Genomic DNA, 24558 nt, shown 5'->3' with positions numbered 1-24558 from the left:
ACAGTTTTCTGCAAACATACTGCAATCTCTGTACGGTGACCTGGCACGAGTGCTAATTACAGGACAGTCATATTCATAACACTAATAGAATGTCGCCTAATCTGCCTCCTCACTCTCATTTACATAGAGCGCCACTTTCATTGGGGGAGGGGGACCGCAAACAAAACAAGGTGATACAGTTCAGGTAAATTAAACCTTTTGAATATAAAGAATGTGTCTTGCATTAATTTCAGGCAAAATAATAAACTGATTTCTATTTTTTTCTCTCCTGGAGTGATAGCGCCATTCCAGAGAATAAAGATGGTTATTAATGGCTAAGTGCTCATTCAGCTGTCGGTTATTTCTAATGACTCTCCATACACAAGAATGTTCGACTCCGCCGAGCATTCATGTTCTTTTAAAGGAAATTGTGGAAAAGCTGCTGCTAAGTGGCTCTGGCGGCAGCTTCTCTCCTGAAAAGCAAGAGTCGGGCATTAAAATTGAAACCACTTGATCCTTATTTCTCCCTTATTTTCCCAATAGAGATTAGACTGTTAGAGTTGTTAAAGTTGGGGTAACACTTGTTATGAACCGACCCAGCACAAATCCCATGGCACATTGCATTTTAAGTAGAAAATAGAGATGCCGCCCTTTACACAATAAGTTACTTGCTTGGAGCAATAGATCGCTCTAAGGCAGGGGTGCACAACATTTTTCGGTCCAAGGGCCGCAATGCCATACTGAACCAATCCCAAGGGCCACAAAAAATTTAAAGGGGTATTTGCATGAATACATCACCAGAACCACTATCAGTACATTAATACATCACCAGAACCATGTTTTGAGTATTTGAGGAGGAGTTGGAGTGAGGCTGCGTGCCCACTATGCGTTTTTCAAGCGTTTTTGCTGCGGAATTTCCGCAGCGAAAACTCTTAAAAAACGCTTGGTAATACGTGCCCCATGGTCCCCAATGATAATCAGCATGTACCCAGGAGACTCTCATCCAGACCCGGGTACCATAGAAACTGTAAGAAAAAAAAAAAAGAATTTAAAATAAAAAATAAAGATTATACTTTCCTTCCGATGTCCTCCCGGTGTTTTCTCCCATCCGTCTGGTCTGCTGTATGGGTCATGGTGTTGTGAAGTACCTGCCATGACGTCATTGCGTCATGTGACATGTCACATGACTCATTGACGTCACCAAAGGTCCTTCACACCACCGCGAGCCGCCCAAGACACCGGACGCAGCAGAGAAAACACCGGGAGGACATCGGAAGGCAAGTATAATCCTTTTTTTTTTTTTTTTTTTTTTAAACTAACTTGGTCACACTACTATAAATCCATGCCGGTTGCATGGATTTATATAGTGTGAACAAGCTGTCAAGCACTTTTCCAAGTGATGCTAAAATGGCTTGGAAAAGCGCTTGATAACCCGCATGCAAAAACGCTTGACAAACGCTTCTACATGGCGGGAAAAACGCATGTAAAAACCGCATGCGTTTTTCCTGCCAGGGAGAAGCGGAAAAAATATGCAGCATTTCTGCATCGTGGACACATAGCCTTATTCTGCTCAGTTTCTGCTCCAAAAAATAGGTGTGAACATACACTGAGTTTTTAAAGCAGAATGTCGCCAAATCCTCTTCATAATCTCAATTCTAAGTTTTGAGGATTTTTACATTTTAAAATAGCCATGAAGCACATTTTGGATTGCTACATGTAAGCACATGAGTGCAGCGCCAGAAATGGCGTCAGTACATGAAGCAGCGTCAGAACCACCGACAGCATATGAATGCAGTGTCAGAACCATCTTTAGTACATGTACACAGCACCAAACTTAGTTACAGTGATCAATCAGATAAACCCCATATATAATTGTATTTCTTGAACCTACAATTCCCAGTATGTTCTTGACAATAGTAAGGAGATGCTGGGAGTTGTTGTTTCCAGCCATCATCAGACTGCGGACCATACAGGAACCACAGCACTGATGACATGCAGTCAGTATCACAAATAAACATATACATCCAGGTACCTTATAGGTGACATCATCTCTGATTCAAGTCGTCCCCATCTCTTTTGGGCGCTTGTCAGGTGCTTGTAACGGGAAGTCCATTTAGTATTGCGGTCATCCTAGTACATGCACGCATGCGCCGTACCCCTCCAGTATTTACCTCTACTACTTACAGCTGGCTGAGACATATATAAAACGAGACAGGATCTACACACACATACGCCCCCTCAGAAGAAGCACTCGCGAAACGGCGTCGTCGGGGTTGGTTCCCTACAAGCTCTCTCCTTTGGCAAGTACTATACCCTAATCCGTGTATCTCCATATACACTTTATATACACTTGTATTTTTATATACACCACTACTTTTTCCTTGGAAGCATTAAGACTTACTACTTTGTCTATGCCTATCCTATTACTTGCTTACCTTACCTACTGTTCATGTGTTTATATTTAGGTACGAGTATCCTCTATATGCACTAGCACCTTACATAACTAATGATCTCTTACTAGTGTTATTTTTTAGTACATGTACCTTCATTGTTTATGATCATTACTTGTAAGGGGATATATTCTTACCCAAACATTGGATTTAATGTTATTATTGCATGGTTGAGTGAGCTATTTTGTAGGGAACTCAAGGGTTCCTGCTTTTTTAGTATTTTTTTTTTTGTTAGTCCTTTTATGTGTACATCTAAATAAAATTATACTTTTAAGTCATGAGTTTTATGCTTTCCTGCTGAAGCTGCACTAATTTTGTGGCAGTTTTTTGTGTCTCTAGTGTATTATTAGGAAATTATACTTGGACCGTTGTGGTTTATACTCTTTTGACTTTATGTAGTATAGACGGACACCACGATAGATTTCACCCCAAGAGCTCATCTCTGCAGACTTACCTCTTCTCCTTCTTCAGTAGCACTTCCTGAAATGGTGCCCTTAGAAATAAAAATATCATTATACTGCCCCATAAATAAAAATATCTCCCATGCTGTGCCCCTGAATAAATAATTGCCCCTCACTGTGCTTCCACACTGCCCCTCTTCTTCTTATCCCCACACCTCCCCTCCATAATATCTCCCGCACACAGCCCCTCTCCATAATATCCCACACACACACACAGCCCTTATCCATGATGTTCCCTCACACTGCCCCTCTCCATAATGTCACCCCCCCCCAAGCTGCACCCTTACATAATATCTCCTTTGTACTGCCTCTCTGAATTAAGTCCCTCCCCACTGTACACTGTACTATGCACCCTTTCACAATCTCCCCCAATGTCCCAAGTTCCCTCATAATGTCCCCCATTGCTCCATAATGTCCCCTGGAAAGTAACAAAAAACAAACACCCTTCATCTTTGGCTCCTCCTGGAGCGCTTACTGGTGCCCGCCACTTGCTCGCCACCTCTGCGGCCCGGCACCAGCAGCACTGTGATGACTTCAGCAGCGTGCTGACCTCATCACGCCAATACACGTCGGGCTTGGGCTGACTAGCGCTGCGCTGCTCATATCCCAACGGCACAGTGTTCAAATGTATATATTTGAAGTTGAGAAAGAGGGAGCAGAGTCTCCTGGGGAACTGTGCTGGCCGCACAACATCCTTTGGCAGGTAGATGTTTCAATACAAAATGTAGGGTCTGTCTGTTCATTGTGGCTAATGTACATGTGAATTTCCGCAAATAACAGGAAGTACCGTATCTGTAAAAGCCCAGTGGCCAATGTGGAAGTTGCAAGACTTCATCTCTTATTTTTAATAAGCAGCATGACGTTGAAGTTGAACAAAAAAATTGTAAAAATTTTTAAACAAAAATAAATTTAATTCAAAAACTTGATTTAAACAATAGGTCAAAAGTATAAAAAATAAATCGTACTTACCTGGAAAATCGTGTTGTCTGGTTATTACTGCACAATGAACACTGTAAAAATAAAACCTAAAAAAAAATGGTGGAATTGTTTTTTCACAATTTTACACCGTTTGAATTTTTTTTCCTTTAGTTTTCAGCAAAATTGTAAAACTAAAAGTCATTAAAAAGAAACTCCATCGTACAGCTATGTCAACGGAGAAATAAAAAAAGTTATAGCTCTTGCAATAAGTGGGGGGGGGATGCGAAACCACCGAAACTAAAAAATTTCAGGTCCCAAATGGAGTAATGTAGGTGACAGGTGTGACTTTTTACAGTGTACAAACAGCAAACTTAGTGTTGTATCTAGTATAATAGAAGCGAATAACAGGTTGCGTAATTTACTAACACAGACTCCGGTTTCTCATCATTTTAATCAAATATTGTTCTCTTAATTATCAGTGTGTTCCAACTTTCTGTATGTCAGAATTTGACCCTATGACATGGGATCTGACGGCCACAGTAGCTAGCAGAGGGCATGTACAAATCAGTCTGTTTGGATGCTGTACTTATAAACAGTTGAAACCAGAAGTTTACATACACTATATAAAAAGACACATATGCATGTTTTTCTCAATATCGGACATGAAATCAGAATAAACCTTTCCCGTTTTAGGTCAGTTAGGATTACCAATCCTTTTCAATATTTGCCAAATGCCAGAATAATGAGAGAGAATGTTTCAAGGCATTTTTATTACTTGCTGAAAAGTCAAAAGTTTACATACACTAAGATTACTATGCCTTTAAACAATTCAAGACTGCCCATATGATGAGGTCATGTGTTAGGAAGCTTCTGATAGTTTTTTTTGACAACATCTGAGTTAGAGACACACCTGTGAATGTATTTTAATGCACACCTGAAACACACTGCTTCTTTGTGTAGCATCATGGGAAAGTATAAAGAAATCAGCCAAGATATTAGGAAGAGAATTGTGGACTTGCACAGGTCTGGCTCATCCTTGGATACAATTTCAAGATACCTGAAGGTGCCTCGTTCATCTGTACAAACAATTATACGCAAGTACAAACAAGATGGGAATGTCCAGCCATCATACCGCTCAGGAAGGAGACGGGTTCTGTGTCCCTGAGGTGAACGTGCTTTGGTTCGACATGTGCATATCAACCCAAGGACAAAAGCAAAAGACATTGTGAAGATGATGGCGGAAGCTGGTAAGATTGTGTCAATATCCACAGTGAAACGAGTACTGTATCAACATGTGCTGAAAGGCCACTCTGCCAGGAAGAAGCCATTCTCCAAAAAAACCCATAAAAAAGCCAAATTAATGTTTGCAAATGCACAAAAGAACAAATACCTTAATTTTTGGAGACATGTCCTGTGGTCTGATGAAACTAAAATTCAACTTTTTGGGTATAATGACCATCTTTACGTTTGGAGGAAAAAGGGAGAACCTTGGAAGCCTAAGAACACCATCCCAACTGTGAAACATGGGGGTGGCAGCATCATGTTGTGGGGTTGTTTTGCTGCATGAGGGACTGGTGCATTTCACAAAATAGATGGCATCATGAGAAAAGAAGATTATGTGGCAGTACTGAAGCAACATCTCAAGACATCAGCGAGAAAGTTAAAGCTTGAGTGGAAATGGGTCTTCCAAATGGACAATGACCCCAAGCATACTGCCAAAATGGTTACAAAGTGGCTTAAGGATAACAAAGTCAATGTGTTAGAGTGGCCATCACACAGTCCTGATCTCAATCCTATTGAAAATGTATGGACAAAGTTGAAAAGGCAGGTGCGAGCAAGGCGACCTACAAACCTGGATCAGTTACACCAGATTTGTCAGGAGGAATGGGCCCAAATTCCAACCAACTATTGTGAGAAGCTTGTGGAAGGATATCCCAAACATTTGACCCAAACCATTCAGTTTAAGGGCAATGGTACCAAATACTAATGAAATGTATGTAAACTTTTGGCTTTGCAGTAAGTAATAAAAATGCCTCTCCCTCTCATTATTCTGGCATTTGGAAAATATTAATAATAATGGTAATCCTAATTGACCTAAAACGGGAAAGGTTTATTCTGATTTCATGTCAGATATTGAGAGAAACATGCATGTGTGTCTTTTTATATCGTGTAAGATAAGATAAGATATACTTTATTTATCCCGGAGGAAATTGCGGTATCACAGCAGCAGAACACAGATCTCGAACATGACACATATGATAACATAACATTTGGAATGCTTTAGACATTGCTTTTCAGACATTTGTTAAACACCCCCATAGCTGTTGGAACAAACGATCTCCTGTATTTTTCCTTTTTACACCTTAGTTGTATTAGGCGATTGCTGAATGTGCTCTTCTGTTTCGCAAACAGTTCATAAAGCGGGTGTGTGTTGTTGCCCATTATAGCTCTGCACTTCTTCTTAATCCTATCCTCTACCACCTCTTCAAAAGTCCCAAGCTGTAGGCCCACCGTCGCGCTAGCCTTCTTTATAAGTTTGTTGAGCTTGTTGGCGTCAGCAACACGCACACTGTTACCCCAGCAAATTATTGCCGCAAAGGTGGCACTAGCCACAATGGATTGGTAGAACACCTCAAGCATTTTGCCACACACATTAAAAGACCTTAACTTCCTTAGGAAGTACAATCTACTCATCCCCTTCTTGTAGACCTTCTCCATGTGGCACTTCCAGTCTAGCTTGCTATCCAGGTAAACCCCCAAATATTTGAAACTGTCCACCATCTACACATCCTGACCGTCAATGGTAACAGGTAGGCATACCTTCTTGCACCTTCCATAGCTCATCACCAACTCCCTGGTTTTCTTAACATTTAGTTCTAGATGGTTAGCCTGGCACCATACTACAAAGTCTGCAACCACCCTTCTATATTCCTCTTCATCCTGGTCCTTCCCAATACCGCCAACTATCACAGAGTCATCCGAGTACTTCTGGAGGTGACAACGGTCTGATTTATACTGAAAGTCAGCTGTGTACAATGTAAAGAGGAATGGCGACAGCACTGTTCCCTGCGGGGCTCCGACACTGCTCAGTACACTATCTGATGTAACCGTCTCCCACCTAAGTGTATGTAAACTTCAACTGTGGATTCAACTGTAGATCTTAATGTATGCACCATATTCATATTATTACCGCCTCTTACTTTTTTGATCTGCTGTTGTCATAGTCTCATTCAGAATAATGACCCCTCTCTTTTGCCAGCTTGTAGGGCTCTTGTTGATGAAATGGAGTGGGAGATCTCACAAGTGGATCCCAAGAAGACCATTCCAAAGGGATCTTTTAGGATAAACCCTGATGGCTCCCAGTCTGTAACAGAGGTATGCTGACTCTGGGGCATTTACATAGTAGTAGTATAGTGGTTATACATGTCGCTTAAGGGGTTATCCAGGACTTTTCTTATTTTTGTGTATAGGCTAAGCACTTACAGGCAGGTGGTTGTTAACTACCTGCCTGTTCTGCACGGGGATGATCTCTGCTGACCATTTGTTTCTAATTTCACCTCTCGTCAACCGATCAGCTTTTCCTCTTCTACTCTGCTCTGTCGACGAGACGTGACTGCAGACATCATACTGATTGACAGCCGGCTCCCCCTGTGACTTCAACAGAAGCAGGAGAATTGCCGTCAGGAACGGACAATGAGAGCTCTGAGCCAGCCGAGATCGGTGTCAGACAGGTAAGGCAGGTAGTAGGCAGCTGCCTGCCTGTTAATTCATAGCCCCATATGTAAAAATAATAAGTCCTGGATAACCACTTTTAATATTAGTCATGTATGTATAAAATCCTCGCCATTTAGATTGGTAACAGTGTAGCAATTGGCACATTTTTCCAATGCATTGTTGTGGAAAGATTTCAATTTGCATTAGAAAATGGCAGCATTTGTATGATGGACAATAAAGTCAAGAATTGCACTGGCCGGAGTTTACCTTCCCTGAAAGCAAAAGGATCGGGTATTGAAATGTCAACCGCCTGAACCTTCTCTTTCTAAGTCATCTGTCAGGTGAGAGTCAGGAGACCCCCAAACACATCAGATGTCAATTTTTATCTAATGTGTACGAGAGCCTTTTGCAGTACAGGGACCAACACGAGAAGCTTATAAGTGTCAGCAATATTATTGTTATCTTGCCCACTTTATCATTCTGTTATCTACTTCTTCATAGCGGTCAGCAATTTCATATTTTTATGTCTGCCTTTTTGGTTCCACCTATGCAATTGTAACAGCCGGATCGTTTTGTTCTCTGGGTACATAAGCCATTTCCAGAGGTATCCATCATTGTCTTACTCCCCGCTCCTCTGCACCTTTAGCGGAGCTGAGCTTGCATGTGTATGCGATGGTCAGAAGGAATACCTGTTGGTCTATTAAACTCTTGGACAGCAATTGAAGCTGTATTCATAAATAGGAGGTCAATTATTTAAATTGATTTCATTCATTTTTTTCACATTCATGATTTTTCTTTAAAAAAAAAATGTAATTTAATCACTGGGGCTTTTTTAGACTCCTACTTCCTGGCCCTTCAGGTAGAGTTTTCAGCATGGCTTCTTACCAGCAGATGTAGGATTACATGACAAGTAACACCTCTATATATAGCTGATCTTATGGGATCCAGGCAATATCACAGCTGACCCTGCTCCCCTTCACTTTACAATGACCTTCGCACACGCTCTTTAGATGCTTTACTGCAGCTGACAGTCAGGATCTGTTCATTGTGGCTAATGTACGTGTTTGTTTCATGAAACAACAGAGTTGGAATCTAAAAAAGCCCCAGTGGCCAGTGTGAAAATTGCAGCTTCTCTAATTTTTTTTTTTTTTTTAAAATACATATTGAGGTATGATATGAATGTGTGATGGTAAAAAACAATTAATTTCACAAAAACCTGATTGAAACAAAAGGTAATTTTCTGATGATGACTTCCCATTGATATGTTAAATTTAGGTGCCCTATGCCCGAACTGAATCTCATCTTATGGAGCTGCTAGAACATGTTTGTGAAAACATGAAACATTATGGCCAGAAGGTAGACCCGGACACGCACCGAAAAACCTACCTACGTGTCCTTTCTCGTGATGGAAAAAGCATGGATGCCTCCAACACCAACATTGACAAAGAAGTGATATCTGATTTGAAATTTACAGTGAGTACAGTTGATTTTAGCGTTTGTAAATCCGTGTGTTAATATTTATTGGCCGCTTACCTTTATCTTATTATAAGTAAGGCCCCATTCAGATGTTAGTGATTTTTTTTTTTTTTTTTTCTTTTTCGGATGGGAAAAAAAAAATGGATCGGATTCCATCAGTGCTGTATAAGATTTTCATCAGTGTTTGGTCAGTCTGTCAATTTTTTGCCATTTGTGTATCATCAATTTTTCTTGTCTAATAAAAAAACAACTGCTAGCAAATAGTCAGTGAAAAACGGACAACACTAGGATGCAACAAGGGTGTCATCAGTGTGCTGATTGCGTTTTCCATGGCGAGTATGGCCTGTGTCTCTGATTATAAATGGACATATCCAGCTCTATAGACTATAATGGCTATTCTTTCCATGAAAAGCACAGGTAAAAAAACGGACATCTGAATGATGCCCAAGAAAAAGTGAATACCTGCATTTTAGTAATGTAAATGTCCATGACTCGTTAAGGATTGTGTCATCTCCGGGGATAAGAAACATTGGCCAGATTTACTAATGTTTTCATATAACTGCATTCGGAGCTGCATTCTGCAGGTTACAGCAAGGAAATCAAATATCTTGTGTGCTCAAAATTTGCACAGACATTATTTTTGTGATTTGCATTGAGATAATTGTAGTCTTTACACCGGATAATGACATGTATTCTAATTTAGGTAAAACTTTAAGAGTGGGTTTACGGTGGTGGCCAATAAATAAACGGTAATCGACTGTTTAATAGCCTGTTTAGACCAAACTTCCCATGCACACTGAACAATGAGTACTGGATGACTCTGTGCACATAAACTGCCATTGTTCTCGTTATATCATGTTCTGTTTATATAGAATGATGTGCTGCCCAGGATGATGATTTTTATTCAAGCAAGCATAAAATTCATTCTGCTTGTTTGTACAGATTGATCCGTTTAGTTTTATTTTTACCTCTAAACTATACTGCAAATACAGTGAATACTGGTGAACAAGTTTGTTCCCAATCATTAGCCTAATGTAATCATGGCAGCAGCCAGCTGACAAATGAGCAAAGATACTTTTGTCAGCTATTCACATCTTTAATGTGGCTTATGATCGTTGTCAACACATTTCCCGGTGTACAGAGGGGATGTGCGGCTGACAATATACCAACTACATGAGGATGGAACAATCATTAACAATTGGTTCCCCCCCCCCCCTTCCCACAGTTTGCATTGGTTTGTTAAAAGGGCCTCCAAACGAGGCAAAAGTTGATCACTTCTCTTTTGAGCTGGAAATCTGCATGGATGAATTATCCCTCAGGCCTCATTCAGATGTCAGTGATTTTTCACATCTGAAAAAAAACTGTTTGAGTTTGGTCAGCATGTCCGCTTTTACCATCAGTGTTTCATCAGTGATTTTGACGTATGACCCATGGACTTGCATCAGTTATTTTGATTCATGACGCAGATCAAAACAAATATTCGTGATTTTTTTGCTTGTCGGGTGTCTGTAAAAAAAAAAAATTCACAGAGACCTGAAAATGTGAACAGCTCCATACACTTTTTTTTTTTTATTATTTTTAATCAGATCATTTTTATTAGGAAAATTACACAATAAGGTTTTACAAAGAAAAATCAGTAAAACCGACATATTCCATGTTACATGAAATCATTATATATTATTGTTATACATAAAATACAATAAAGTCGTCATCTTCCAAGGACTTTTTTTTTTCCATTCAAACAAACTAATACAACCCTCCCCCGCCCCCATAACACTCCAGAGATATTTATATTCATACTATCTTTTATGATGTATATACTCTAGAATATCTGCCAGTTATAATTACAAAATACCAGTGATTGTCTTTCTGCTGTGTCTAACACTATGTCCTCCCTCTATCTGAAACTGAATCTGTCAAAAACTGAACTACTCATATTTCCTTCCTCCACTAACCTACCTGTGCCCGATATTGCCATCTCCGTGTGTGGCTCCACCATTACTCCCCAGCAACCAGCCCACTGTCTTGAGGTCATAGTTGATTCAGATCTTTCCTTCACTCCTCACATCAAATCACTCACTCGCTCGTGTCATCTACACCTCAAAAACATCTCTAAAGTCATAACTTTTCTTGCCATTGACTCGGCAAAAACTCTTACTGTTGCTCTTGTTCATTCTCGTCTGGACTATTGCAACTCTTTACTAATCGGTCTCCCTCTTACTAAACTCTCCCCTCTCCAATCCGTCCTGAACGCAGCAGCCAGGAACAAATTCCTTTCCAACCGATACACCAATGCCTCTTCCCTGTGCCAGTCATTGCACTGGTTGCCCATCCACTACAGAGTTCAATATAAACTTAGCACTCTTACCCACAAAGCTCTCCACGATTCAGCACCACTCTACATCTCCTCCCTCATCTAAGTCTACCACCCTGCCATTGACTTAAAACTAAAATCCTCCATAATCCGAACTTCCAACTCCTGTCTCCAAGATTTCTCACGTGCTGCGCCAATTCTTTGGAATGCACTATCCAGGACAATTCGATTAATTCCCAATACCCACAGTTTTAAGCGTGCCCTAAAAACCCATTTCTTTAGACTGTCCTATCACCTCAACATATTTATCTAACTGTCCTAGTTTGGCCCAAATTAAAATTTTCTTCAAATTCATGTTCATACCATCCATACACAGATTAGCCTCTGTCTGTACTGTACACAAACTGGCTGGCGACCAGTTCATGTAGGGTTATGTACTTACCCTATTTAGTATATTTTGGCTGTATTATACAACATATGTACATGTTACTTTTTGTGTCCCTCCTATTTCCTTATAAATTGTAAGCTTACGATCAGGGCCCTCACTCCTTTTGATATGAGTTATGCTTATTCTGTAACGTCTGTATTGTCTGTAGAAGTCCCCCCAAAATTGTAAAGTGCTGTGGAATATGTTGGCGTTATAAAAATTATTATAATAATAATTAGTTTGCATGTGTACTGACCATACGTGTAACATTTAACCTTAATCATCATACCACAAGTGTTCATGACACCAGCAATTGCCATATGCCATCTCTCAGGAGTGCTCCAGATGGCAGCCTGGAACATTCAACCAGATGTCAAATTTCTTGATTGCTTTTCTTTTTAATACCCCTATTTCCAACCAAATAATATTGTTTAGTTTATTAACTCATTAACTGTCGGAGATTTCTCCTTCCCCCATGATGGCACCACGGAGAGAGGGGTTCCACCCTTCAAGGACAGGAAACCTACAGATTAAAGGGCGGTACCTCTCTACCGCATCAGTTGGTTTCCTGTCCTTGATGAGATCCTACAGTTCCGGAAGGAGGCATACCTGCAGGGTGACTGAAGATGATCATCGTGGGATGCCAGTCCGATCTAGGCAGCGGGGGTTCCCTGCCTCGGCTGGTGCGGTGCCCTGATGCGCCACCGCTGGGGTCAGTGGCCTTTAGGGTGTGCGCGGGGGGGGGTTCAGACAAAGAGGACGGGGTCTGTCGGGGCCCGCCGAGGTGCTGTGCTGGACCCCTCTGGTTGTGGCAGGTGGAAGCCCGGCGCTGCCCGACGGTGTTTTAATGAACTTCCGGGTCTGCCGCGCATGCGCGAGCGTGACGGGCGCCTCCTGATGACGCAGCGCTGCAATGCATGACTGGGAAACCGGTCTGCTCAGGCGCAAGCGTCTCCCCGAAGGTGCGGGGGAGGAGGGGGCGCAGGATCACCGCAGGCACTATGGGAGGGACTCCCAGTGCCTTTAAAACACAGCTGAGGGCGCCAGGAAATTGCTTCTCTGAAGCTGTGGCACGCTGTCTAGGAAAAAAAAAATAAATTTTATATATACCGTACAGACCAAAAGTTTGGACACACTTTCTCATTTAAAGATTTTTCTGTATTTTCATGACTGAAAATTGTACATTCACACTGAAGGCATCAAAACTATGAATTAACACATGTGGAATTATATACTTAACAAAAAAGTGTGAAACAACTGAAAATATGTCTTATATTCTAGGTTCTTCAAAGTAGCCACCTTTTGCTTTGATGACTGCTTTGCACACTCGTGGCATTCTCTTGATGAGCTTCAAGAGGTAGTCACCGGAAATGGTTTTCACTTCACAGGTGTGCCCTGTCAGGTTTAATAAGTGGGATTTCTTGCCTTATAAATGGGGTTGGGACCATCAGGTGTGTTGTGCAGAAGTCTGGTGGATACACAGCTGATAGTCCTACTGAATAGACTGTTAGCTGCTTTTTTCTTGCCATAATACAAATTCTAAGTAAAGAAAAACGAGTGGCCATCATTACTTTAAGAAATGAAAGTCAGTCTGAAAAATTGGGCAAACTTTGAAAGTGTCCCCAAGTGCAGTTGTAAAAACCATCAAGGTCTACTAAGAAACAGGCTCACATGAGGGCCACCCCAGGAAAGGAAGACCAAGAGTCACCTCTGCTTCTGAGGATAAGTTTATCCGAGTCACCAGCCTCAGAAATCGCAGGTTACAGCAGCTCAGATTAGAGACCAGGTCAATGCCACACAGAGTTCTAGCAGCAGACACATCTCTACAACAACTGTTAAGAGGAGACTTTGTGCAGCAGGCCTTCATGGTAAAATAGCTGCTAGGAAACCACTGCTAAGGACAGGCAACAAGCAGAAGAGACTTGTTTGGGCTAAAGAACACAAGGAATGGACATCAGACTAGTGGAAATCTGTGCTTTGGTCTGATGAGTCCAAATTTGAGATCTTTGGTTCCAACCACCGTGTCTTTGTGCGACGCAGAAAAGGTGAACGGATGGACTCTACATGCCTGGTTCCCACCGTGAAGCATGGAGGAGGAGGTGTGATGGTGTGGGGGTGCTTTTCTGGTGACACTGTTGGGGATTTATTCAAAATTGAAGGCATACTGAACCAGCATGGCTACCACCGCATCTTGCAGCGGCATGCTATTCTATCCGGTTTGCGTTTAGTTGGACCATCATTTATTTTTCAACAGGACAATGACCCCAAACACACCTCCAGGCTGTGTAAGGGCTATTTGACCAAGAAGGAGAGTGATGGGGTGCTACGCCAGATGACCTGGCCTCCACAGTCACCAGACCTGAACCCAGTCGAGATGGTTTGGGGTGAGCTGGAGCGCAGAGTGAAGGCAAAAGGGCCAACAAGTGCTAAGCATCTCTGGGAACTCCTTCAAGATTGTTGGAAGACCATTTCCGGTGACTACCTCTTGAAGCACATCAAGAGAATGACAAGATTGTGCAAAGCAGTCATCAAAGCAAAAGGTGGCTACTTTGAAGAACCTAGAATATAAGACATATTTTCAGTTGTTTCACACTTTTTTGTTAAGTATATAATTCCACATGCGTTAATTCATAGTTTTGATGCCTTCAGTGTGAATGTACAATTTTCAGTCATGAAAATACAGAAAAATCTTTAAATGAGAAGGTGTGTCCAAACTTTTGGTCTGTAAAAAATAAATAAAAAAAAAAATTATATATATATATATATATATATAACTAGGGCCCCCCCTTTCTCTATTTTTTTTTCTCTTATTAGGGAAGAAAGAGTACACGGAAAACAAAGAATAGGACCTGTGCACTATGCACAGAAGCCTTACCCACTATTTGGGATAAGAGACTCTGCAGCTCCTGCGTTGAGCAAACTATATGCGAGGAAACCCTGAAATTTGCCTCTGAACTTAGAGACCTGATAAAGTCGCAGGTCGAAGATACCATTAAATCCTTTCGGGGGTGGGGGTAAAAAAGCTAAAAACATATCCCCCGAGTCCGGGTCTAGCAGCTCTGAGAATGGCGGAGATTCTGACACATCCGTCTCTTCATCTTCCTCTTTCTCGTCTACAGATAGAGGAGGACGGAGCTGTTTCCCTATCGAGGAAACAGCCTCATTAAGGCCGTCAGGTCCACCATGGGGTTAGCAGATCCCTGGCGCAAGAAGTCTATCCAGGACATAATGTTCAGCGGTCTAGAACAAAAATAGAGAAGATCTTTTCCACTAAATGAGCAAGTTCATGTTAGAACCCTCTTGTTTGTTTTTTCTATCTTGTGTTTTGTGGTCACGTGACCATCTGCCTTTATATTCCATCTCCGCCCTTGTGGCTGTGCTGGACTTCAGTGTTTGACTGTTTCTCTAGCCTGGTGCTTCGGTGCCTTTCTCTGTCAAGTTTGCTTGGTCCTCTGGGACCTCTAGTACATTTTTGTCAGTTTGTCTTTTTGTGTTCTGCAACAACTTTTCTGTTTAGGAGTCCTTAGTTCTTTTAGGGACCCCTCCCTTTATTCTATAGGTCTTCGTTCAGACTAGCCGAGGACTAAGGTGGGTCTGTTCACTAGGAACAGGCAGCCCGCTACATCGTAGGGATTGAGCTTAGTCTTACTGTAGGGACCGCTTTCCCCTATCTTTCCTTAGTACATGTTGCAGATCATAACAGTTCACTCTTTAATTAAGAAAGTGTGGAAAAGACTGGAGAGGAAGGGCTTCCTTTCCCCTAAGCGAAAGTACCCGTTTGATGACCCTGCGTGTTCCTTTTGGGAGAAAGCGCCAAAACTGCACGTCGCCATAGCCAAAGCCTCAAAGAAATACTCCCTTCCATTTGAGGACATGGGCGTCTTAAAAGACCCCATGGATTTCCTAAGGAGGGAAGAGACGGCACCCTATGCAGTAGCTATTGCCCTATTTCCTTGTTGAACGCGGATCTTAAACTATGGGCAAAAATTGTAGCCAATAGAATACATTTAGTGTTGGCGGACCTAGTTCACCCTGATCAGGCTGGTTTTGTTCGTGGAAGAGAGGGAAAGGACAATACCATTAAAGTCTTACAGGCGATTTCTTATGCCAAGCACAACCGTCAGCCGCTTATATTTCTCTCCACAGATGCTGAAAAGGCATTCGACCGTATCAGTTGGCGTTTTATGGAGTGTGTTTTGCGGAGGTTCGCCTTTCCCCCTCCTTTCATAGACGCAATCATGTCACTGTATACTTTTCCTACGGCTAGGGTCAGGGTGAATGGGATTTTATCTGCGCCTTTTAATATCAATAATGGTACCAGGCAGGGTTGCCCACTCTCTCCTTCTTTATTTGTTTTAGTGATGGAATCTTTTATCCAAGCAATCAGACAACAGCCTGGGATTGAGTGGTTGAAGATCAACCATTTAGAGTTGAAGGCGGCTGCCTTTGCGGATGACCTCTTGCTTCTATTGTCCAACCCAAAAATAGCAGTCCCAAAGATTTTGGAGCTTTTTTCCCTATTTGGAGAACTCTCCAACTTTAAGATCAACCTGGATAAATCTGAAGCACTGAATATATCGGCAGCCGAAAAGGACGTACAAATCTTGAAGGGCCTTGCCCCTTTTAAATGGCAACAGCATAATTTTTTCCCTCTGATAGGTCAAACTGAAACTCTCCTACATCCTATAATATTCCTCTCCTGTCCTGGCTCGGCAGAGTTAACGTGTTTAAGTCTTATGTTTTTCCCAAGATTTTTTATGTGATGAATATGATCCCAATTCAACTCCCCGTCTCTTTTATACGCTCTCTCAATCAATTAATAGCCATATTTGTTTGGAAATATAAAAAAGCCAGATTACCTTTGAAACTCTTGATGCGTTCAAAATGCAGGGGAGGAGTGGGTTTACCTAACTCAGCTTCTTACCATCAGGCCATTCTCCTTGCTAACTGGCTAAAATTAATAAGATGGGCGGAAAAAGGTCACGATTCGCACATTGAAATGCAACTTTTGGGAAAACATGTATTGAAATATTTATGGACAGACTGCCCCCTTCCTAGAGAGGGACTGGGAGACATTCTCCTAGCTACTCTACAAACCAGACGCGATTTGATTCCAATCCAAGCACCTTCTTGTAATTTTCTAGATAAAATATCTATGGGACTTCTACCTTACCTCTTCTCTCCGGATTTTACAGATCCTTACGATCTGTTGTCCTCCTTACCACTTAAACCCATTTCACATCTGCTTCAGGGGAAAATTCCGTGTGTTAACAGTTGGCCATTGGCTGCGGGGAAACGCCCTCTCAATTTTATACAACACGCACATATTGCCCACTATATAAACTTGATCACAAAACTACCTCAACCCCACTCTAATTGGCTTTGACTTGAGATTCTAACAAAAGTTAACCATCTTGTTCCGAAAATTGTTTCTAAACTTTACTCAAATCTCGCAAACATGATAGATAATGCCCCACCGATATTCTTACACTCTTGGAAATCTGAATTGAATATCCAACTCTCCCCAAAAGACAAACAAATGATATGCCTCAACTCACATGGTTTTTCACGGTGTGTGGTGTCCCAGGAAATGGCGTACAAATTGCTCTCGCGTTGGTACTACACACCGGATAAACTTTATCATTTGGGACTAGCTAGTTCTCCTCAATGCTGGAGGTGTGAGGGGTCGAGAGGTACTTTGTCCCATGTCTTTTGGTATTGTCCGGTCCTTCGACAATTTTGGTCTGAGGTTTTTGGGGTTATGCGTTTTCTCAAACTACTTGTTGCGGATTTGACGTCAGTAGAAGTGCTTTTGTCCCTTCCTACAAATCTTCCACCCTAAAAAGCATGAGTTGGCCCCATTGATGTTAGGGGCCGCGAAACAATTGATAGCCCTCAAGTGGAAGCGGCAAACCCCACCAACGTTAGATGAATGGAAATGTAAAATGAGAGACCTATTTAGGCTGGAGGAACTGACGAGTTGGGATTCCCGGACGCATGAAGTTTAAGAGGATCTGGGCCCCGTGGATACAATATATGGGGGGCACTGTTTCTTAGTCCGTGGGTGTCTGGGGGGCGCCACAGTGGTCAGTTGAGTATCAAATCCTTGTTTAGGTGTTGTGTATCCCAATACTAACCTTTCACATATATAGCCAATTCTGGTAGGGTGAACTGGGAGTATGTTGCCCTTTGGGCATTGGTCTAGCGAGGGACGAGAATTGCAGATTTCTCTAATGTATACTTAACTTCGGTATATCTCTAGAATTATTTAATTTCTAGGAATGAGCTACGCTTTATTGATAATCTCCTGTATTTGGGAATGTTTTGAACTGTTTCGATTAATATTACTTCTCTGCTTGTTAAGAGAAAATTGTTAAATACTGTATTTACTGTATTAAGTCTGTGCATTGCAGTGATTTTGTCTTCTTTACTTTAAGCATCGACATGTGTCTCTGTGTTACTGTTACAACTCTCCTGTTAGTTTTTTTTTAGTTTGCTGGTCACATGACCAGTTTTGCCTATTTAATCCGGCTCCGCCCTCCTGGCATTGCTGGACTTCATTTGTATTTACTACTGTTGAGCTAGCTTGGTGCTCTGTTGCCGTTCTCTGTTAGTTTTGCTAGGTCTTCTGACCTCTTTACTTTTTGTTGTGTGTTTGTCTTTGACTGCTACAATTTCTGCTAGGAGGTGTCCAACTTTTCCCAGTCCCTAGTTCTTGTAGGGATTCCTCCCTCACATCTATAGGTCTTCGTACAGACTAGCCGAGGACTTTAGCGGGTCTGATCGCAGGATCAGGTTCCCCTTTACATCGTAGGGATCTAGTTTAGTTCTATTGTAGGGACAGATCTCCTGTCTTTCCTTAGTCTCTGTAGCAGATCATAACAGTAAGTCCAGCCTTAAAAAAAAAAAAAAAAAAATCTCTAAGGAAAGACCTCCAGTTTTCCATCATGGTCTCAGTGCAAGATTTGGCTCAACGCTTGCAGGGACTCTCTCTGGAGGTGGCCAAGCTCCAACAACACGTGAGTAGCTGTTCTGGAGCGCATTTTGTGGAACCAAAGGTACGTCTGCCTGATCTATTTTTTTGGCGAACAACAAGATTTTTTTTCTTTTAAAAATGCTTGTCTATTATATTTTCGTTTGAGACCCGGATCCTCTGGTGATGAATCACAGCGCATAGGGTTCATAATGTCACTTTTGCGCAAAGATCCTCAGGGATGGGCCTTCTCTCTCCAACCTAGTGATCCGTGCTTTAGATCAGTGGATAGTTTTTTTTCTGCTTTGGGTTTATTGTATGATGATCCTGATCGTGTCTCATCTGCTGAGTCTGAATTAAGACGTTTGAGGCAGGAATCAGGTAATGTGGAAAAATATTGTTCTCACTTCCGTCGGTGGTCTGCCCAGGTGGGGTGGAACGATTCAGCTTTGAAAAGCTTGTTTCTTGCAGGACTAGGTGAAAGGGTTAAGGATTTACTGATTGCTTATCCCACACCTGGAAACTTGCAGGAGGCAATGCAATTAGCTATACGGGTGGACAGGAGACTGCGTGCAAGGGTTAATGAGAGCAAATCCTCTGCTATGTCAGCTTCGAGTCCTGAGAGGTTCAGTGTTGACAATGGTGAGCCGATGGAAATTGGGGCGATGACACCCCGCTCTCAGGAAAAAGACCGCCGACTTTCTGAAGGCTTGTGTTTCTATTGCGGAAATTCTGGTCATTTTATTAAGAGCTGTGTGCTTCGTATGAAGAAAGAAAAAAAAAAAGGTCAGTCATGCCCGTATTGCCTGTTTAAATTCTAAGGGAGTATTCCTATCTGCCACTACTGCTGCTCAGGATGAATTAATTGAATTTCGGGTATTTGTGGATTGTGGTTCTACTCTGAATGTGATTGATGGGGGATTCTTGGAAAAACTTAGATTAGAACCTAAAACTTTGTCATCCCCTATTGCTGTGGTTTCTGTCGATGGCTCTCCCTTGAAGAGTGTTACTCACAAGGTCTGTGAATTTCCCCTCACTATTAATGGTATTCATCAAGAGAATTTGGATTTGGTGGTATTGGATAATTTGCCTTCTCCAGTAATATTGGGGTTACCCTGGTTAAAATTGCACAATCGTGTACTGGATTGGTCTACCAATGAAATTAAGTCCTGGAGCCCTAAGTGTTATGACAAGTGTTGTAACGGGCGCATTGCTGCTGTGGATAGAGTGGAATTGCCTGTACCTATTCAGGATTTTTGGAGAGTTTTTCCTGAGGAGGAGTCGCAGGTTTTGCCTCCTCATAGAGACTATGATTGTACCATTGAATTTGTCCCTATTTAATCTTACTATTCCTGAGAGAAAGGCTTTGGAGGAATACATACAGACAAGCTTGGCCGCTGGTCACATTAGGCCTTCCAAGTCTCCTGTGGCTGTTGGATTTTTTTTTGTAAAAAAAAAAAAAAGATTGCGGTTTACGTCCTTGTCTGGACTTTCGTGAGATTAATAAAATTACTGTACGCAATCCTTACCCACTGCCATTGATTCCTGATTTATTTAACCAGTTAGTGGGGACCAAGTGGTTCTCTAAAATTGACCTTAAGGGGGCATACAATTTGTTGCGCATGAAGGAGGGTGATGAATGGAAGACTGCTTTTAACACTCCTGTGGGTCATTTTGAGAATCTGGTTATGCCTTTTGGTCTCACCAATGCTCCAGCATTTTTTCAGAATCTTATTAACGATATCCTTAGACCTTTAATCGGCAAAAATGTGGTTGTGTATTTGGATGACATTTTGATTTATTCCCCTGATCTGGAGTCTCATTGGCGGAGCGTACGTGAGGTATTACAGTTATTAATGGACAATTCGCTTTTTGCTAAGCTGGAGAAATGTGAGTTCGCTGTACAGAGAATTAGTTTTTTGGGCTACATTATCTCCAGTGAAGGTTTTGAGATGGACCCGGTTAAAGTTCAAGCTGTGCAGGAATGGCCTAGGCCTATTGGTTTGAAATCGATACAGAGGTTTTTGGGTTTCGCCAATTATTACAGAAAATTCATAAAAAATGTTTCTATTATTGTCAAACCACTGACCGATCTCACCAGGAAAGGTGCTAATGCGGTTCAGTGGACTTCTGAGGCCATTGAAGCTTTTGTGTTTTTAAAGGAGAGGTTCACCTCTGCTCCCATCCTTATGCAGCCTGATGTGACTAAGCCGTTTTTGGTTGAGGTTGATGCTTCTTCGGTGGGGGTTGGTGCGGTGTTGTCTCAGGAAAACAAGGATGGAGTACATCCCTGTGCCTTTTTTTCAAAAAAATTTTCCGAGACTGAACTTAATTACGATATTGGTAATCGGGAATTGCTGGCGATTAAACTCGCATTTGAACACTGGCGTCACCTCTTGGAAGGTGCTGATTTTCTCATTCAGGTTTTCACTGATCATAAAAATCTGATCTATCTTGATGCTGCCAAGCGCTTGAATGCCCGTCAGGCTAGGTGGGCACTTTTTTTTCTCGCGGTTTAATTTTTCCGTTACTTGCATCCCGGGTACCAAGAATGTTAAAGCGGATGCTTTGTCTCGCAGCTTTTCTCCCATGGTCGGTGTTGAGGAGGAAGAGGAGACCATTTTACAAGAAGGTGTTGTGATTGCTGCTTTGGACTCCGTTTTGGAGGATGAGATTCTTAAAGCACAGGAGAATGCCCCATCTAACCCACCCCATGGGAGGTTGTTTGTGCCTAGGACCTTTAGGAGAGATTTGTTTGTTGAGTGTCATGAGTCTCGGTTGGCAGGTCATCCTGGAATTTCTGAGACCAAGAGACTTGTGGGTCGCAGTTTTTGGTGGCCTGGATGGCAGAAGGAAGTCATTAAGTGGGTGCGCCAATGTACTGTGTGTGCTAGATCCAAGTCTTCGCATGCTCCTGCTGCGGGGTTGCTTTGCACTCTGGAGGTTCCTAGTGCACCTTGGACACATCTGGCTATGGACTTTATTACTGACCTTCCTCCCTCTGAAGGTTTCACGGTCATCTGGGTGGTCGTGGACCGTTTTAGCAAGATGTGTCACTTGGTTCCCTTTATCAAACTGCCTTGCACTAAGACACTCGCTAAGGCCTTTGTCAAGGAGATTGTCAGACTACATGGTGTTCCTACTGACATTGTTTCTGATAGGGGACCTCAGTTCGTGGCTCGTTTTTGGCGTGCCTTTTGTGACAGGTTGGGAGTCCATTTGTCGTTTTCATCCGGATATCATCCTGAGTCTAATGGCCAGACAGAAAGGAAGAACCAGGATGTTGAGCAGTTCTTGCGTTGCTTTGTGGCAGACAATCAAGAGGGGTGGTCTGAGTTTCTGCCACTTGCTGAATTTGCTCTTAACAACCATACATCCTCTTCTGCTGGGTGTTCGCCTTTTTTTTGTTGTTCTGGGAGACATCTGTCTTTTGGGTCATTCTCCAAATTGGTTTCGGCTGTGCCTGAGGAGGAGAGTTTTTCCGGTGATTTGGAGAGAGTTTGGACGGATGTGCGTGGTAATCTTCAGGAGGCTAACAAAAAATCTAAGAGGTACTTTGATAGGAAACGGCAAGAGGTTTTGTTTGCTATTGGTGACATGGTTTGGTTGTCCTCTAAGAATCTGCGATTGAGGATTCCTTCTAAAAAATTGGGTCCCAAGTTCGTAGGGCCCTTTAAGGTGCTTCAGATAGTTAACCAATCTGCTGTTAGGCTGGAGGTTCCTACGTCCTGGAGGATTAATCCGGTGTTTCATGTTTCTCTGTTGAAAAAAGCTGATGTGTCGGATGGTGACGCCTCTGCCACTGTTCCTCCGGTGGTGGAGGACGGGGAATATGAAATTTCCCGCATCCTAAATTCTAGACGGTATAGAGGGAGTTTGCAGTATCTCGTCGCTTGGAAGGGTTGCGGACCTGAGGATATCTCATGGGTGAGGGCGGATGATGTTTCTGCTTCCAGACTTGTCCGAGCGTTTCACAGGAGGTTTCCTGGTAAGCCTGGGCCTAGGGGATCCGGAGGATCCTCTTAGAAGAGGGGGTACTGTTACAACTCTCCTGTTAGTTTTTTTTTAGTTTGCTGGTCACATGACCAGTTTTGCCTATTTAATCCGGCTCCGCCCTCCTGGCATTGCTGGACTTCATTTGTATTTACTACTGTTGAGCTAGCTTGGTGCTCTGTTGCCGTTCTCTGTTAGTTTTGCTAGGTCTTCTGACCTCTTTACTTTTTGTTGTGTGTTTGTCTTTGACTGCTACGATTTCTGCTAGGAGGTGTCCAACTTTTCCCAGTCCCTAGTTCTTGTAGGGATTCCTCCCTCACATCTATAGGTCTTCGTACAGACTAGCCGAGGACTTTAGCGGGTCTGATCGCAGGATCAGGTTCCCCGTTACATCGTAGGGATCTAGTTTAGTTTAGTTCTATTGTAGGGACAGATCTCCTGTCTTTCCTTAGTCTCTGTAGCAGATCATAACAGTTACATAGTATTTCTTCTGTATTGTAAAATTAAAATAAAGAATTGAGAAAAAAAAAAAAGACCCCATGGATAAAAAAAGCAGACACCTTCCTAAAGTGTTCCTGGGAAGCCGCTGGGGGGGTTAAAACCTGCGGTAGCTGCCACATGTACGGCCAGGTCATTAATGGTCTGGTTAGACCAGCTTGAAACACAACTGCGGCAGAAAACATCTAGAGACTCAATTCTTGGAACCATCCCGGTAATGAAAGGAGCAGCGGCCTTCCTAGCTGACGCCTCGGTGGACTCCGTCAGATTAGGAGCTAGGGCGACAGGGCTCGCTAACGCTGGGAGGGGAGGTTCCATTGACAGCTATCCTGGAATTTTTACAGAGGGTTTTGGAACACGGTCTGGCCACAAGTACCTTTAAAAGTTCAAGTTGCGGCCCTGGGAGCCCTCTACAATTTTGACCTGGCTAGGGATAGATGGGTATCTAGGTTCATTAAAGCATCATCCAGATCCCGACCCATACCCTCCCAAATTACTACACCTTGGGATTTTAACTTGGTCCTTTCAGCTTTAACGGAGGCCCCTTTTGAACCTCTGTCAGAAGCGTCCCTAAAAATTCTATCCCTCAAAACAGCGCTCTTAGTAGCTCTCACATCCGCACGTAGGTTTAGTGATATTCAGGCACTATCGGCATGCCCCCCTTCACACAAATCGATAGGGTTACTCTGAGAACTGACCCTGCCTACCTGCCAAAAGTGGCGTCAAGATTTCACAGGTCCCAGGAAATCACCCTCCCTTCTTTCTGCCCCAACCCTAGGAACACGAAAGAGAGAGTCTTGCATAGACTAGACGTCAGAAGGTGCCTAATCCGGTACCTAGAGGCGACACGAGTGTAGGGAGGATAGTTCTCTCTTTGTTTGCTTTCAGGGCCCCCGTAAGGGGAAGAAAGTTTCCAAGGGCACGCTGGCCAAGTGGATAAGGGAGGCCATCATACTATCGTACTCTTCACGCGGGGAAGCTGCCCCGGAGAAACTGAAGGCCCACTCTACAAGAGCGGTAACAGCCTCCTGGGCGGAGAAGGCTACAATAGAGCAGATATGTAGAGCGGCAACCTGGTCTTCCCCCTCTACCTTCTTCATTCACTACCGGCTAGACTTCACCTCTTCTTCAGACCTTACTGTTGGGAGAAAGGTTCTGGAAGCTGTTGCCGCCCCCCCCCCCCCTAATGAGTCACTTCTCTGTAATTCTCTCCGTGGTGCCGTCATGGGGAAGGAGAAAGACGTAGTTACTTACCGGTAACGGGATTTCTCAGAGCCCATGACGGCACCCGTACATTCCCTCCCTTCACGTGTGGGTGTACACACTTATTAGTTACCTGTTGTAGCCACGTGGTG

General features: G+C 42.7%; 1 protein-coding gene across 2 annotated transcripts in view; it reads left to right on the top strand.

The window, feature by feature from the left end:
* The window catches only part of CNPY2 (canopy FGF signaling regulator 2), a 50513-nt gene that overhangs the window by 10672 nt on the left and 15283 nt on the right, over positions 1-24558 (top strand). For both annotated transcript variants that reach the window (XM_073670194.1, XM_073670198.1), the window contains exons 3-4: positions 7068-7183; positions 8798-8995. In XM_073670194.1, coding sequence (XP_073526295.1) covers positions 7068-7183; positions 8798-8995 — 314 coding nt within the window. The remainder of the gene's footprint in view (positions 1-7067; positions 7184-8797; positions 8996-24558) is intronic.

This window comes from Phyllobates terribilis, unplaced genomic scaffold, assembly GCF_046119375.1.
Source record: "Phyllobates terribilis strain yellow unplaced genomic scaffold, ASM4611937v1 Scaffold_2__4_contigs__length_985480577, whole genome shotgun sequence".
NCBI classification, from domain to species: domain Eukaryota; kingdom Metazoa; phylum Chordata; class Amphibia; order Anura; family Dendrobatidae; genus Phyllobates; species Phyllobates terribilis.
This window is presented reverse-complemented; position numbering and strand designations above follow the sequence as displayed.